We start from the raw sequence: 15,093 nt of genomic DNA, 5'->3' as shown, positions 1-15,093 counted from the left end.
GGCTCTCCTATGCCGACAGATGACAGAGCTTGCCCGATTCTGCCTACACCCAACGGGCACGCTCATCGCAAGGACGTCAGCACATCCATTCTGCAGCCTGCCGCGTTTAAAATCTGAGCAGCCCTTGCTTGGATGCAACCCTGGTTGAACACCACGATGCGAGAGACGGTGAAACCTCGTCAAACAGAAATCCTCCCTCGTGGCTCCGCACGAGCCCGACAGCCTCCGTTTTCTACCCGCGGCGGGCGCTGCGTGCCCAGCCGCGCTCTCCCTTCTCCTGCACGTTCTGAGAGCGCCGCGGCCCGGAAACGGAAGGAAAGGCAGTGGCGGAGCACAGGGTGGAGCGCCGCGCCGCGCGGGATGCTGGGAGCGGTAGGCCTGGGGCCAGTCGGGTGCCAGTAGGCCACGTTGGGCGGCAGGGCAGTGCCATTTCTCAGGGTACGGCCGACACTTCTAGAGGCAGGCTGCAAAGCACAGCCTTTCCTACAGCCGCGGCAACTGTGTTAGAGCGGGGACGAGCGCGTTTATGCGCATTTGTTGAGATTTTCAGAGGGGCGGTCCGGTCGGAGCCTCGTGGGGCCCGCTCTTGCCGCCCGCTGGCTGAAAGGCGGTACTGCAGTTGCTGGACGCGCGCGTGGCTCTACCAGAGTGTCCTGGGGCCCCCGGGCGTCGGCATGGTGCGCTGCATCTCAGCTCTGGGGCTGCCGCCTCTACAGTGTGCTCCTGTTGGTTCTGCAAAGCTTCCCTTCCGTGTCGGAGCAGAACCAGCTCCAGCTGGAAAGGCTTATTTTGTCAATACAGCAAGAGAGAGAAATAGGGCTAAATCGCGTGGAAGGGATGTAGACTTTCCACCGTTGGAGGGTTGTTCAGATTTGTGTCACAAACAGCCTAAACAGATCTTTCTCTTCCTAACAGGAAAGGGGTGTGCTCTTTGGGATATCTTTGAGTGAAGTGAGATTCTCCATAACATCTAAGCTGTGGATCTCACTGCTGCAGGAGCCTGCAGGTAAATGAAAACTGAAGAGGGAGACAAAAAATGTGACTAACACAAGATCATATTGCAAAACCTATTTATATATGTAAAATAGTTGGGTGAGTTCATTTTTGGGTGTTTTGTATGAGAAAAAAAAAAAAGCCTACCAGATGCTAAAAAGATCATGAAACTCATATGCATGATGGGAAGATTGAGGAATTGTGTGAAGCAGAGTAAAGCCAATGCACAGTGGATGTAAACCCAATTGAGATATGAGTGGATAATCTCAAGTTAGCAGACTTTGTAACACTTAGTGCTAACAAGAAAGGATGCTTCAAAGAAAAGTATTTGAGCAAAATGAAATATAAGTTAAATCCTGAGGTCATGGAGAGCTCTCACAAAGTTCCCAGAGTCCTCCAGCTCCTTCTGGAGCTTCAGGGCTTGAGCTCTGTGTCAGTCCAGTGTTTCTTTTCTAGGCACTGTACCAGAGACATTCCCAGCACTGTTAGTCATACAGAGGGCAAAACAAACCCTCTCTTATACCCCAGCTCTTTCTTTTCTTCCTACCTGCTCAGTTTTGCTCCATCCACACACAAAATACAATTGAGTTACTCTGACAAAAAATAAGTTTTTAATTATTATTATTTTTTTAATGATCAGACATTTTGTTCAGGTCTTGCCTGCAGCTTTGCTAAGGTATTTACTAAGGGCTATACCCAAGAGGTGATGACTTCACTGAAGTTGCATTCACATGTGTTTCAAAAGTCAGCAGTTTGAAGTGTTTTTGAGCCAGTTTTCAGAACCACCTTGACTATGGGGTTATGAATGAGCTTGAAATGTGGGTGATGAGATGCAAGGACAAATAACTTTGCTCTTGAACACAATGTAGAGAACTAAATTGTATTGCTCAAAAAGTACTGTGTTCTTCTAGATGACCCACTGAGCGTCTATAAAAGTTGCTTGTTCAAACCTTCTCTTTGGTAGGAGTAGTAATGTTGAGATCTAAGTTTTCCTGGAGGTGTGCTTTACTTTCTTACCTACGGGGTCCAGCTGTGTATTTCAAGCAGCATAAATATACACAGCTGGCATTTTTTGGCTCAATTTCTGGCACAACTGGAATTACTTTATTATACAAGCTTTTGCCTACAGTGCTAGTGTTATATATATTCATTAGATGCTGTTTAATTTAGAACCCATGTCCCTCTGAACTTTTTTAAGTCTTCCCTTTAATTCATATTAATGAGACAGAGCCCTTTGGGTTGTATATTAATATTCATATGATGAACCTCGTAGCTAAAGAAGATTAAATTTAGATCTGTTAATAAAGAAGTATAACGACTAATATAAAATCTTCAAAGATGTCATTATCCTCCCTGAGAGTGAGTATTGCTGTACATATGTTGATGCTGAGCAAGAGAACAATTTAAAACGAGTAAGCACTGTCATTTAGACCATCGTATCCACAGGAGAGGTTTGAGCATGTGCACAGGGATTCTCCTTTTAGGAAGATGTCTGGTTTACAAGGTGCTTTGGTTGTTTTGTGGCATTGTCAAAGAAAGAAGGATTTGGCTATAAGAACCATTAAGTCAATGTGTGTAGATGAGATTATTCTACTGGATAAAACATTGAGCATTTCAGCTGCTGGAGGCTATTTAAATTGATTGATCAAATGGTTACCTTTTAACCACATTTGTAATTCTGTTTTTTGCCATGTAATACTTTCTTTGGGTCGAATCAGATATCCAAAAACAAATAGTAGGTGCTTCCATCCCCTTAATTACTTACATTATGAAAATTCTCTATAATAAGATGACATGGTATTTTGCATGGCAGATCCAGTCTCAGCCAGGGAACATGCTTTTGCGCCAATTCTATCTTCATTAAATTAGTGACTTCAGGTTTTACAGCCAAGACACATTTAGATTGCTGACACAAGTTTAAAGCTCTCCAGCAGCTTTTTATATTATATAAAATAATGATAGTCCCCACAGCAGCCTTGGCAGCCCTGGTTTGAAGGGGACTCTGCTGCCACTATCTTAGCAGAGGGCTGTGGTCAGGTGATACAAGGCAGGCATTTGGGCTTTGTGCTGGAGCAGGCTGGGGGCATTCACACTCATTCCTGGTGCTGCAGTGGTGAGGGGTCTGTTGTAGCTAGATCCAAAATAAGCTATTTGTCCTTCTGAACATTTGTGCACTGCTGCAACTGATGTTTTTATTGTCATTACTGGTATATCTTTGCTTTCTTTACAGAGTACATGTACTATAGTACTCCGTAGCAGAGGAACAGTACTACTGTACAGTGCCAAACATGCTGTAGGGAGTTTGTGCTTGGATGATGACAGTGCATGGAGAGAGAGAGACTCAATGTTTTAAGTGCTTTCCCACTGTGTAGTGCTGTAGTACTGAGTTTTCTCAGTACTTAGTATGACAGCATACATTCTTAGAGATGGCTCAACTCTTCCTGAGAAAACTTTTCCATAAAAATCAGAAGGAGGTAAGCAGCAAAGCAGGCTAAATTCAACATTACAACATGACAAAGTTGTAAGCTTATCAATTTGGGATGATAAGTCAGAAAACTGAGGCAATCTTTGCAGGCTTTTGTATTATTCCTAGGGGAACACCAAAGTCAGACAAGAAATAATTACTGTATTAAAATATCCTCCAAAAGACCAAAGTGACATTTAAAGTCACTCAAGTTGCTCTTATATTTTGTCTTTCTGCTATTTCCCCTGACTCGTTAACAAATGATTAAATTAATGAAAGGTCATGATTGTAATTTCTGTTTCCATATATGCATATGGAATCTTTGGCTTACCCATAAAGCAGCTAATAAGTACCACTATCATTAACAGCAGAGAATATATCCCCATACAGGAAACATTTTGGGTAAAGTTGAGAGGCCACACACAGTCATTCGCCCCCTTTAATCCATCATTGCCTTCCCACTGCCTTGGCAGTCTGCCTGCTGCTGACTTCTCTCATTTTTGAGCTCCCAGATCAAAAAGTGTTTGTCATGGACGTGCTTGGACTTTATGTCACAATCCAACCATTTTTCTTCATTCTTCCTCCATTGTATCTGCCTCTGAGAGGAAACACTGATGTAGTAGTAGTTTCATTGATACTTTGTAGCTATTAGTGGCTAATTCATATTTGTTCAGTGTCTTTCAGTTACTGTCACTGCTTTCTACTCACTTTTTGTTCCTGCATCAATGTACAGGGCTTCCATAAGAGGGCATGCAATAACCTGTCTCAGTCACTTGAATTCGTCTCATAAAATTCTACAAGATGGTGCAAAATCTTCTGTTAGGTGATTATTCTGCAGGAAATATCTTTCGTTCCATTTCCATGGGAATATATTACATTATATATTGCCCTGATGAATTAAACCTTCTTAAGCTTCTCCCTGAAATCCATCACACTTTGCTTCTTTGTTGGTCTCTAGACAGCTTTTTCATCTGATCCACCGAAGGCAGATAAGGGGAGACGTAGTTTAGTAATATCAAAATATCTTTCTATCTCTTCTGTTTCTTTCCTCTGCTTCCTTTCTGCCTGTGTGGAATGTGGTGAACTGAAAATGCTTTCTCAATACCAAACATCTTGCAACAGAATGAGGTTTTTGAAGTTGCTCAGCTTTGCAAAGGGATGGAGAGCTGTAGCTCTGCAGCCATCAACACCATATGTTCTCTTAGCTTTGTGGTGTGAGCTCTTCTGCAAAGGGTACTTTCCTCCAGCACGATGAGGAACACTATCAAGTTCAGAGCAGGATGGACCAGAATTGCCAAGGGAATGAGGGTTGAATGCAGCTATGAAGGATGCCATTCATCCGCAGAATGCCACTAGGTGGCAGCTTGGCTTGCTGCTGTTGTTCTGCCTGTTTGTGTAATACACAAACTGTATACCCTCAGAAACTGGGAAGCTGCTTAAAAAAACGCATGCTCTCCACCTAGAGCAACAACACAGCAAATCTCTGTGTGTACCTGTATCCAAAAGCAAACCTCTCTTATTTTGTAGTGCTGTGAAGCTCATGCTTATTTATCCAGAAAACAGATTATACTGGCTAGATAATGTACTATTTATTGCCGCACCAAGATTTGAGTTATTATCTGACTATTGCTCAAAATTTCTCCTGGCTATATGTTCCTAAGCGAGGAAACACAAGCTCTGTACTTTATAGAGAGAACGTTTGCAAAATAAGATGTCTACAAAGGCAGTAGGGAGTTTAGAAGAACTGATAAAGGAATAGTCAGAAGCCCAGGTCTGTGTGGAAGTGGATTTTCTGAATGGTTTGTGCTTTCAGTATTAGCAGTCCCTCATTCAACTTCTGATGTTAGCAGAGCAGTGCAAGAGGAAATTATTTGAACATATTCTACCTAGAAATAAAAATGAGGAGCACTGATATGGAGTCATCTAAAGGTATAGAGGCACTTGTGTTGCCTTATTATAAGATACATTGTTACTCAAACAGACAGAATATTGGTGGGTTTTCATGTGTTACCTTTGTAAAGGTGGAGTTCGTGTCACTTGAAGGATGGGCTGGAGAGCCGAGATGACCCCTGGAAACAAAAACTAGATCATAAAAGGCACTTACCCACACCTAGAGCAGGTCTTAGGAGGAACTGAGATGGCAAAGTTCAACTTCATCATTTTAACCAAGGAATGTTCAAGGAAAATATCTAATCCTATTGGAAAAAAAATCTTTTTTTCTTGTCAAAACCCTTGATTTTGCTCTCTTCCAACACAAAACAAAGCTAGTATTTTTAGCTAACAAACTGGTGTGTTCATCCTGATGGGCAACTGAACTCCACCACACCTCTCTTTCACTCCCCCCTCCTCAAAGGAAGAGGGGGAGAAAATATTATAGAAATGGGCTCATGGATTGAAATAAGGACAGGAAAATTATCCACTGTCCTGGGCCAAACAGATGCAATGTCGGGAGAGTAATGTTATGTATTGCCTATTGCTAACAGAGTAGAGTTGTGAGAAACTAAAAGCAAATTAGAACACCTTCTTCTCACCCACCTCTTCTACCTCCTCCCCCCAGAAAGTGCCACAGGGGAACAGGGAACAGAGGCTGTGGTCAATCCATAACGCTTCATCTCTGCCGCTCTTTCACAGTAGCTCTCTGCCTGTGCTCCACTGTGGTCTTCTCCTGGGCTGCAGGGGACTTCTGCTCTGTGTCTAGAGCATCTCCTGTCCTTGTGCTGCAGTTTTTTCCCATAAATCTGCTCTCCCGCAGCCTTGCTCATGGCTCAAGTCTGGCAGTGGTGGGTCCTTTATGGAGCAGCTAAACATAGGGCAGTGCTGGGCTCTGCTCACAGAGGCCACGCTGCTGCCCCCTGCCACCAAAACCTCTCCACATAAACCTAATAGAGGAACAAAGTGCTGTAATATCACGATATTATCTCCTACTTTGAGAATTCTCTGGGATCTAGGCTACCACCATGAGTTGCATTACCCAGTATGCGACAGATTCTCAGGTTGTTGCTACTCTGTAAATGGAGAGAATAAAACTTAATTTCTTAAGCACAAGTTGTCTTTGTTTAACTCCAGCCCACTCCTCCACTTGTCAACTCCTAAGGATACTTATCAATTTCCACAGCTTCCAGACAGGAAACTTAATCAGGTTTGATATTTTGATTCTTTTGTGTCTTTCCCTGCCTTCTCTCTCCTTCTCTCTCATGCTCATCAGCAGCAGATCTCTGCTGTGTGGGAGCAGTGGGCTGATTTCCCAGTGGTCTGATGTAAGTTGTTTGGCAGGCTCTGGTGTTCCCAGGCCCCTTTAGCTTTGATAGTTCTCTGTGGTAGCTCTGCAGGTTTCCTTTGCACTGAACGTTATCCACCTTCCCTGCACTTGTCAGGGGTGTCTCCAAAGTCTCACTCACTTCCTATGGCAGTGAGCTGTTCTAACAAATTACTGACTCTATCATGAGGAGCACCAGTGCTCTGAGATCTTCCCCTGCCTTTGTATTTCAGTGGGCAAGTTAGGCCACAGTAGCTGAAAGTACAGTCTGAAAATTTTGATTCAGACACTCCAATGAATGAAGCAGGGCTTTCCTTCATTTGGCTGTGGAGACAATTACCTTGTGTAGTACTTATTTTTAACACCTCTCTGCCCTTTGCTACCCCAGGTGAATTTGCTCTCTGAATAATCTCTCCTGTCTTTCTAGTTATTTCTCTTCAAACAAATCAGATCTCTGATGCTGCTTTTCTTTGACTTTCATAAGAAGTTGGCTGAAGAAACGCTCAAGAGAAATGAGGAGAGAGAGGATGTGCTGTGTTTTCTGCTAATCACCTGTTCAGTCAGAAATCTTCGTCTGCTAAGTGCCATGTATTTCAGTGAAAAATGTGGAAAGTACATTTTAAAATGGATTAGTTTTTGTTGTTTCAACAAAGTGATTGGCATCTTCTTACTTCTGACTTCACAGAGCACTTTGCTTATTGTGGGTTTCTGTTTCCACACTCCGCCTCCCCACCAATTCACAACTGCTCATGCACACATAAAATAGCCTATTAATTTTAGTATTGACATTCACACTGATGTTGTTAGGATTCTGCCAGACTTGGTTAAAAACCCATACCTGCCTCCTACTTCTATAGAGAAGTTTAGCAACAAATATGGCAAAATTAGCACATTTTTTTTTTAGCAAGCATATTTGTGCACAACTGTGTTCAGGTAATGGAAAAGGGATCCTGAAAAATGAGAAAAGTTGATTTGGTAATCCCATAATTCAGCAATGGTTTGTACTGGAGATGAGGGATTATTTATATCTGGATGAGAAAGGCATGGGGTGTTTGGCATTCAGAGAATCAGCAACCTCAGCAACCACCATTCAGAGAATCAGCAACCACCTCACTGTTATTTAGAAACAGTTTTTTATGATCTATGTTACATTTTTGTTCTGCGTAACTTGGGGCTTCACCGTGAGTCTTTGTGGGGCATCTTGAAGTCCTTCTGTTTTCAACAAGTCCATACAAGAACAACGGTTTTGTGCTGAAAATGACCTTGCAGTTGTCATCATTTACCCTCCCAGGGTGATGTTCTTCTTCACTTGCCACCCTTTCTCTATTGTTCTAAGTTCTCTGTACTTTACATCAGAGACACAAAGGCCTCTTGGAGGAAAGGATGTGGAGAAAACACTGTTGTTTTTCTTGGCTTTGTATTTGGAAATGGCTGAACGACATCAGCCTAAATGAGTCACCTTCCTCCCCCGAATAAGCAGTCTCAGAAAGGCCCTGAAAACTATCCTGCCAAATCCAGATTTGGTAAAGATGTAAATGCTTTAAGATGGGTTTGTAATGGGAAGTTTCAAATGTCATTCTGTAATAAATGCAGTATGTATAATTGTAACATCATACAGATCTTTACAGAGGAGACTGCAATGATGCTTGGAGAGATGTGCTGTCTTCCTGTTCCTTCATGAGGAACATCTCATCTTGCTGAGGGCAATAACTGCTTTTGGTGGAAGATGAAGCACAATGTCTTTCCTCAACATGTGGGGCACAAATTTATGAAGAAAGACTTCATCTGCCAGGCTGATTTTCTTTTTCTTTAACTGTTCATAGAATTTTCTACTTGGATAAAAAATGGTGTATGTTGAGTGGAGCCAGAAGAAGAGACGGGATCAGGAAAAGCCAAGGTTCACACATCAAAAGGAGTGGATTGGAATGTAGCAGATCTGAACATTTTTTTTTCTTTCTAATTTTGTGGGCACTTTAGTGTGAGTTTTCAGTCTGCGATTTAACCATAGAAGACCGAGGCTGCTTGTGCCTTAAATTTTTCCCTCTAACCAAGACCCACACATTGAAATCTTTTTTTTTTTCATTGTAGCTTTGATTAGTCATGCCAATTTACCAAAGAAAGCAGCTTTTCAGAGAATGTATTTTAAAAATATAGATAAGATGTTCTTTTCCTAGATATTTCTTTTGTTAAAGCCGAGGATTCAATTCCACGTGCTATTGACTTTGTTTAGTATAGTTATTGTGCGGAGAGGGCTGGATAAAGGCATAAAAAATACTAAAAAAAACACCCAACTATCAGATAAACAATGATGACAACCAATAAGAATAATGATAAATTGCCAGCTCTTGCATTTTTAGCATTAACCTTTGTAATTTGATTGGAAACCTTGAGGTAGTGGATACTTTTCTTGAAGTCCTGGTTACTGGAGTTATTTGAGGAGGGTCTCAGAAGTTAGATACTGGATTTTTTCAAATATATACCTGTAATAGTTAGGACTGCAGAAGGTACAATTTGCGAAGTGGTTAGGTTTATCTTCATAGAGGTCTTGATGGTACTGAGGCTTGCTTCATAAGGAGATACTCACAAATATTTAGTGGCACCAGGTAGAGAAAACATCTCAAATCCCTAGGTCCCTAATTCTTTTAGCTGTTGGAAACTTTCAGCCCTTAGATGTTGAAATCAAGGTAACTATGGATAAGGTAGCTTGGAAGTAGGACTTTTATGTGGTGTGAGTCTTGCTTCTGCTTACTGAATTCTACTTTGAAGACAGCCTTTTACCTTGGTAACTAAGGTGATCAAGGTATGTATATTGAGCCAGAGGTTGAATCGCTCACCAAAATTCATATTTTGCTTCAAAGGCACACATTATTTATCCACTTTTCCAAATAAACTGCATGGAAAAAAGTAAATGAAGCATAAAGCTCTTATGAATTGAGCCCTAAGCATTTTTCTTTTTAGCATATAAACTACTAGTCAGGATGTGATAGGAATGCATTGAACACTTTTTCAAACTGTAATTATGTTTCCCCAGTGAAACTCAAATACTCGATACGGTCCTGCTGCAGCTATACTAGACAGGTAATAATTGGAAAATGTAACTCAGAAGTTTTATCTCTTACATAGTAAAAGGTAAGGTTACATGCTGCATACGGAAGAGATTATGTTAAGTACGAAAAACTGTGCTATGTTAATTTTACATTTGTAGCCTGCTCCAGAGCTGTATTTTAAGCTGCTGTTCTGCTTCTTTTTCTTTCTTTGAAACTGTATGTGGTTTGGGTCCCTGCAACTGCTGAGGAGAGAAATGGGGACAAAGGGGAGATGCTGCCCAAATGTCCTCTATGAGGAACGTAGTTCATAAAGCTTCTGTCTCCAACTGCACTGGTGTTATTTTGCACTTGGTGTCATGATGTTCCTAACAATTATGGTGCTGAGATTCAGCTAGTTCATTTTGTGCTACAACCAGGAAGAACTGTAGGCTATCTCTTCTAAATTCCAGGAGCCAAACTAAACAGGAAGGGGCCTTTTCTTTTTTTTTTTTGTTGTTGTTCTTATGGTGGGGCTTCAATGAGAATTGTTTGTAAGGTCTTTGCTGTACTTGAATGCTGCCATTTGGACTTCAAGTAATCAGTCCACAAACTTAAGCCTGGCTAAAGTAAGTTTAATTTTAATTGATTAATTTAGTGGGAAATCTTGACTTTTTGGTGAACATAAGATCGTAATTTATTTGAGGTGCTTATTTCATTTGGTCTGCAATTGTTGGCAAATATCTGGTTAGTTGCATGTGTGCAAATATGAGAATGCTATTAGACATGAACCATTGACCAAGTCTAAGACTAAGGTTGAATCTAGCTGCACTTAGGTTCTGAAAGGAGTTTAGAAAGCAAGAGAGTCCATGCCAAATCTTGTGACTCAACAGGAAGGTTTTCCTTACCCTTCATACCCCCAGACTCTTCCATGCTAGCCAGAAGAGTCTGACCTTGCCCAGAATGGCCAGATCAGGCAGAGGTTATTGTGATGTTAGCAGGCTTCTGTTGTGCATTGTCTCCTTCCTTGCCCCATACTCACAGCATATGCTACCTTGGCATTACTGAAAAGCAGGTGTGGCAACTCTGGGTAGGTCACTATTTTCGTGTGAGTAAAGCCTAGATCTGACTGAAACACAAGCTGGTGCCACTAGGTGGGTCACCATCTCAATGTGAGTAAATGATGTGTCTGATACCCTGGTGGGTGTGCATATCCTCAAGATTAGCATTCCCTGAAACTTAACCCTGTGGTGTATGTGTGTGTCTGTGTGTGTGAAACTGGATATAGATGGGGATTGGACAGTCCAAATAAGGCTCTCCTTAAGGGAAGCCTGGCCCAATTTATTTACAATTACTCCCATAAAACTTGCAAGCTTTTAGAAAACTGAAATTACAAGATCCATTATGAACCCGCTACAAAAATAAAATAAAAACAAAATAAATTAACACTTTCAATTTTGATTTAAAAAATGAAAGAAAGAGAAAAAACAAATCCAAGTTATTAAAGACTCAGTTGCAGGACCCTTTAGGTGTTGATACAGTGAGGCTTCTAAACAGTGCACTGACTCTTAAATGCAGGGCCTAACAGTCCCCCCCCCCCACCAAAAAAAAAAAAAAAGAAGTTAAAAGTTTTGAAGGAGAAATTAAGTTATCAACAAACCAATCCACCTCAGCATTTATGTCTTTCTGTTACACATACTGCTGAACTAATAGAACTGGATATTGTGAATGACCTTACTCATTTAGATTATTTTTTCTTGTTGATACCTGTATCTTCTGGGTTACTTGAGTGAACAGGAGGAGGAAATTGACTCTACCACTAGCCTTAAGCGTAGACCTTATCTAAACTGTCCTATTGCAGGAAAAAGTAACCTGATAGGGATTTCTTATTCTGCTTTATGTGCCTATGACTTGGCAGACATTATATAGTGTTCTGAAGTTATAAATGCCGTGGGCATTGCAGGACAAACCGTCCCATATCCTGTTACAACTCTCCTAAGTGTTTCAATTGGTCCTATATCTGATTGTCACACTTTTTTCTCAAGTCCTACTGCTTGGTCCTTCAGATGAAATGTTAATGATATGCCAGAGACATGGCAGGATGAATTTATTTCTTTCTTTCATCTCTGGGAGTTTCACCCTTCATTGACACTGATCCCTCTCTAGATTTTTAACTGTCTCTCTCAATCTGCATCATGTTCTCTTTCAGAATTTTCATTATTGTAGCACAACACACTTGGACCTGAGAAGGACTTCTGTCTCTGCAGCATTTGGCCAATTAACACTCAGATTCTTTATGGCGCTCTGGGTGTCTTCCTGGCAGCACTTCACTGTTTTACCCTAGCTTGCTCTTCTGTCACACTCCTTGGAACACACTAGTAAAGAGGGGATGATTGCTGCAATGACAGTGAGATCTTCCAAAATTTTCTATGACACACATCACTTCTGCATAACCATTCCCATTTGCCTGACCTGTAACATTGGCCATCATATATAAAGCAGCCCCACAGCAGATCCCAAAGCCTGGGGACCTTTTACTAATCTGCAGACAGATTTCATCCCAGTGCCTATGTACTTGTAATTGTTGACATGTTTGCAGAATGGGCTGAAGCTTATTCCTGCTTCAGAACTTCAGAAGAGACTTGGTATGCTGATTTGGCATTCCTCTTACATTAGGTAGTGCATGAGGCACTCATTTAACAAGACAAGTGATTGAAGATATTTGCAAAGCTTTAAATGTTAAGCAGCACCTGCATTGTGCATTGTGCCTACCATCCTCAATCCAGCAGTGCAGTAGAAAGAATACAGTCTGGACTGACAAAGAATTGTGCTAAGATGTGAAGAAACAGCACTGGAATGGACAGATGCAGTGCTGCTAGCATTGTATTATGTAGCACAGCAAATGGGAAACATCAGCTTTCTCTTCATCATATCCCCGTGAGGTGGCACTGCATAAATGTGAATTTTTATTTAAAAAAAGTAGTCATTCCTGCCTACTGTACTTAATTTCAGACTCCGCTATCATAGTCTGGTTTCCTATCATCATCCAAGAAAATACCAGATCTTGCTGTGCAAAATGTGTTGTAAACTCTTCTCAGCTGTCAAGGATGCTGGATGCTTTGTAAAGGAGAAAGAGCAAGGAGCCATAGGTGATGACTGGCAGGGAAGGGACCTCGCCAGCCAGGGATCAGCCTACAGTGACCAAGCAAAGTGAGCAGGCCTACATCACAGAATCATAGAATCATGGAATGGCTTGGGCTGGGAGGGACCTCAAAGAATCATGAAGCTCCAACCCCCCTGTCGCAGGTAGGGCTGCCAACCTCCATACTTAACGGTAGACCAGGCTGCCCAGGGCCCCATCCAACCTGGCCTTGAATACCTCCACGGACTGGGCATCCACAACCTCTCTGGGCAGCCTGTTCCAGCACCTCATCACTCTCTTGTAAAGAACTTCCCTGATATCCAACCTCAATCTTCCCTCCTTCAACTTACAATCATTTCCCCTTGTCCTGCCATTTTCTACCCTGCCGGTATCATCTGAGCGTCCAGGCTGCTGTACAACTCTGAGATAATAAGCAAGTTAGAATGCAAGTCTGTGAGTTAGGACTGGGGCCAGTGATAAGGTCAGACACAGTCCAGAGATCTTCAGGCAAGCCTGCAGTGATGGGTCAAGTCCAGAAGTGCACCTGTTGTTCAGAGGCTGGATCAGTGGTGTCCATGTCTCTCCTGGGCTCAGCTGCAACATGTCTGAAGATGTGCCCTCCAACAGTGCTGCTCAAAGGAGTGTTCAGGCCTGTGGGGCTCGTAGGATTATGGACAGGAGGTGGATGGTGGCTCAGGAGGCTAATCAAGGCTTTTGGTGTCCCCCTCCCAGGTCCCAACATCAGATTGTCCATTAGGGCTCCTGCTGGCATCACCTCTTTGCAATTGCAGCTGTGCCTTTCTGATGTCTGAAATACCTGACATCATATGTTGGTGTTTAGTACCAAGATAAAGGCAGTATCCAAGAGCGAACTGAATGGGGAGTTGCCAGCAGCCTTCACTGGTAGCTTTCCCCTTCTCTGCTTGTCCTTTCTTGGCCCCATGCAACAAGTTAACACAGACAAAACCTCAAATGTGGATGAACAAATCAATTTGTCTTAAAAAATGTTGCAAAGTTTATATTTTCTTCAAAGTAGAATGAATTCCCTGATCGGACTCCCTTTACTTGAAGCTGAAGTGCTGTAGCTCAGGGAATAAGCTTTGTAATGCAGAAATGTACACACCTCAATACATATTGCTCATGAATTCTGAAGTGAAACTTTACAAGTTATAACACTAAAGCTTCTATGTTAAAATGCACGTACTCTTTTGGAAGCAGAATAATGGCAGTACAGTCTTCTTAGGGTATTTGAAACAAAAACATTAAGTGTCTTTGAGACTTGAATTTTCAAACTTAACCAAACTGATAATGTTATTCTATTTGTTTATTTATTTTACTGGCACTGAACTACTTCTTTCTTAGAGTGGGAGGAGGATTGAGAAATTTCAGCTTGACAGTTGAAAGGTCTGGGTGAAATTCACACTGAAAATATGGCTAGAGGGGAGCTGGAAGACTGCTAATTACTTGACATCACCACCAGAGGATAATTTTGCTTTGCCGATTTAATCAATCTGAGGCAAAAACAGATGTAACAATGACAATAAAAATAGCAGCTTCTCTCCTTGACTGTAATATCAGTAGGAATTATATTGATTTTTCTGCACGGGTGTACCTGGCAGGTTTGGTCTTTCCCCAGAGCTGCTCCAGAGGGCACTCTTTACCTTAAATTCACTTATTGCCCAAGAAAAGCACAGAACTTTAGTAATGCAGACTTAAAAGTCTGTTTGCCACTGAAGTGCAAATGTCATTTTATCACTTCACTGGTCACAAAACCCTCTCTGGCCTTTCTAAGAAACAATATATCCCAGTGTTCCTTCTTTCCAACATATGCTCCAGAAGGAGCCAGATGTTTATTATGTTTAGTAAGATTGGCTGGAAGATTGAGATTGCTGTAGACAAAATATTTCAGAGAAAGAATTATGTTGCATTTTAGCTGGAAAGTTGTGATAGGGTATGTCATAGAGAGGTTTTCTTGCTTATTTGTTTCCCCACCATTCAGTGCTGAGTGCGTAAGCCAGCCTTCATTCTGGCTGCATATGGTAATAGCTTCAGCTTCTATCTTATTAGTAGATGATGTCAGAAAGGGAGGACAAGGCAGAAATAAGTTGCCTGGTACAGTGAGCTTTTTTATCTGTTCTGAAGGTGCCCCAGGATAGAGTGGTGCTCTGTTACCTAGATAGAAAAGAGGGATGAGTGTCCATAGGATGGCACTAAA

General features: G+C 41.8%; 1 protein-coding gene across 1 annotated transcript in view; it reads left to right on the top strand.

Annotated features, from left to right (window-relative positions):
- Window positions 1–21: 21 nt before the first annotated feature.
- The window catches only part of LOC128080301 (uncharacterized), a 139,449-nt gene continuing 124,377 nt past the window's right edge, over window positions 22–15,093 (top strand). The window contains exons 1-2 of the mRNA XM_052682355.1: window positions 22–372; window positions 916–1,006. Of these exons, the coding sequence (XP_052538315.1) occupies window positions 133–372; window positions 916–1,006 (331 nt within the window). The 5' untranslated portion in view covers window positions 22–132. The remainder of the gene's footprint in view (window positions 373–915; window positions 1,007–15,093) is intronic.

Source organism: Tympanuchus pallidicinctus, unplaced genomic scaffold (genome assembly GCF_026119805.1).
Source record: "Tympanuchus pallidicinctus isolate F22 unplaced genomic scaffold, pur_lepc_1.0 scaffold2, whole genome shotgun sequence".
Classification (NCBI taxonomy): Eukaryota; Metazoa; Chordata; class Aves; order Galliformes; family Phasianidae; genus Tympanuchus; species Tympanuchus pallidicinctus.
The sequence above is the reverse complement of the archived record's forward strand: the minus strand, read 5'-3'. Positions and strand labels throughout refer to the sequence as shown.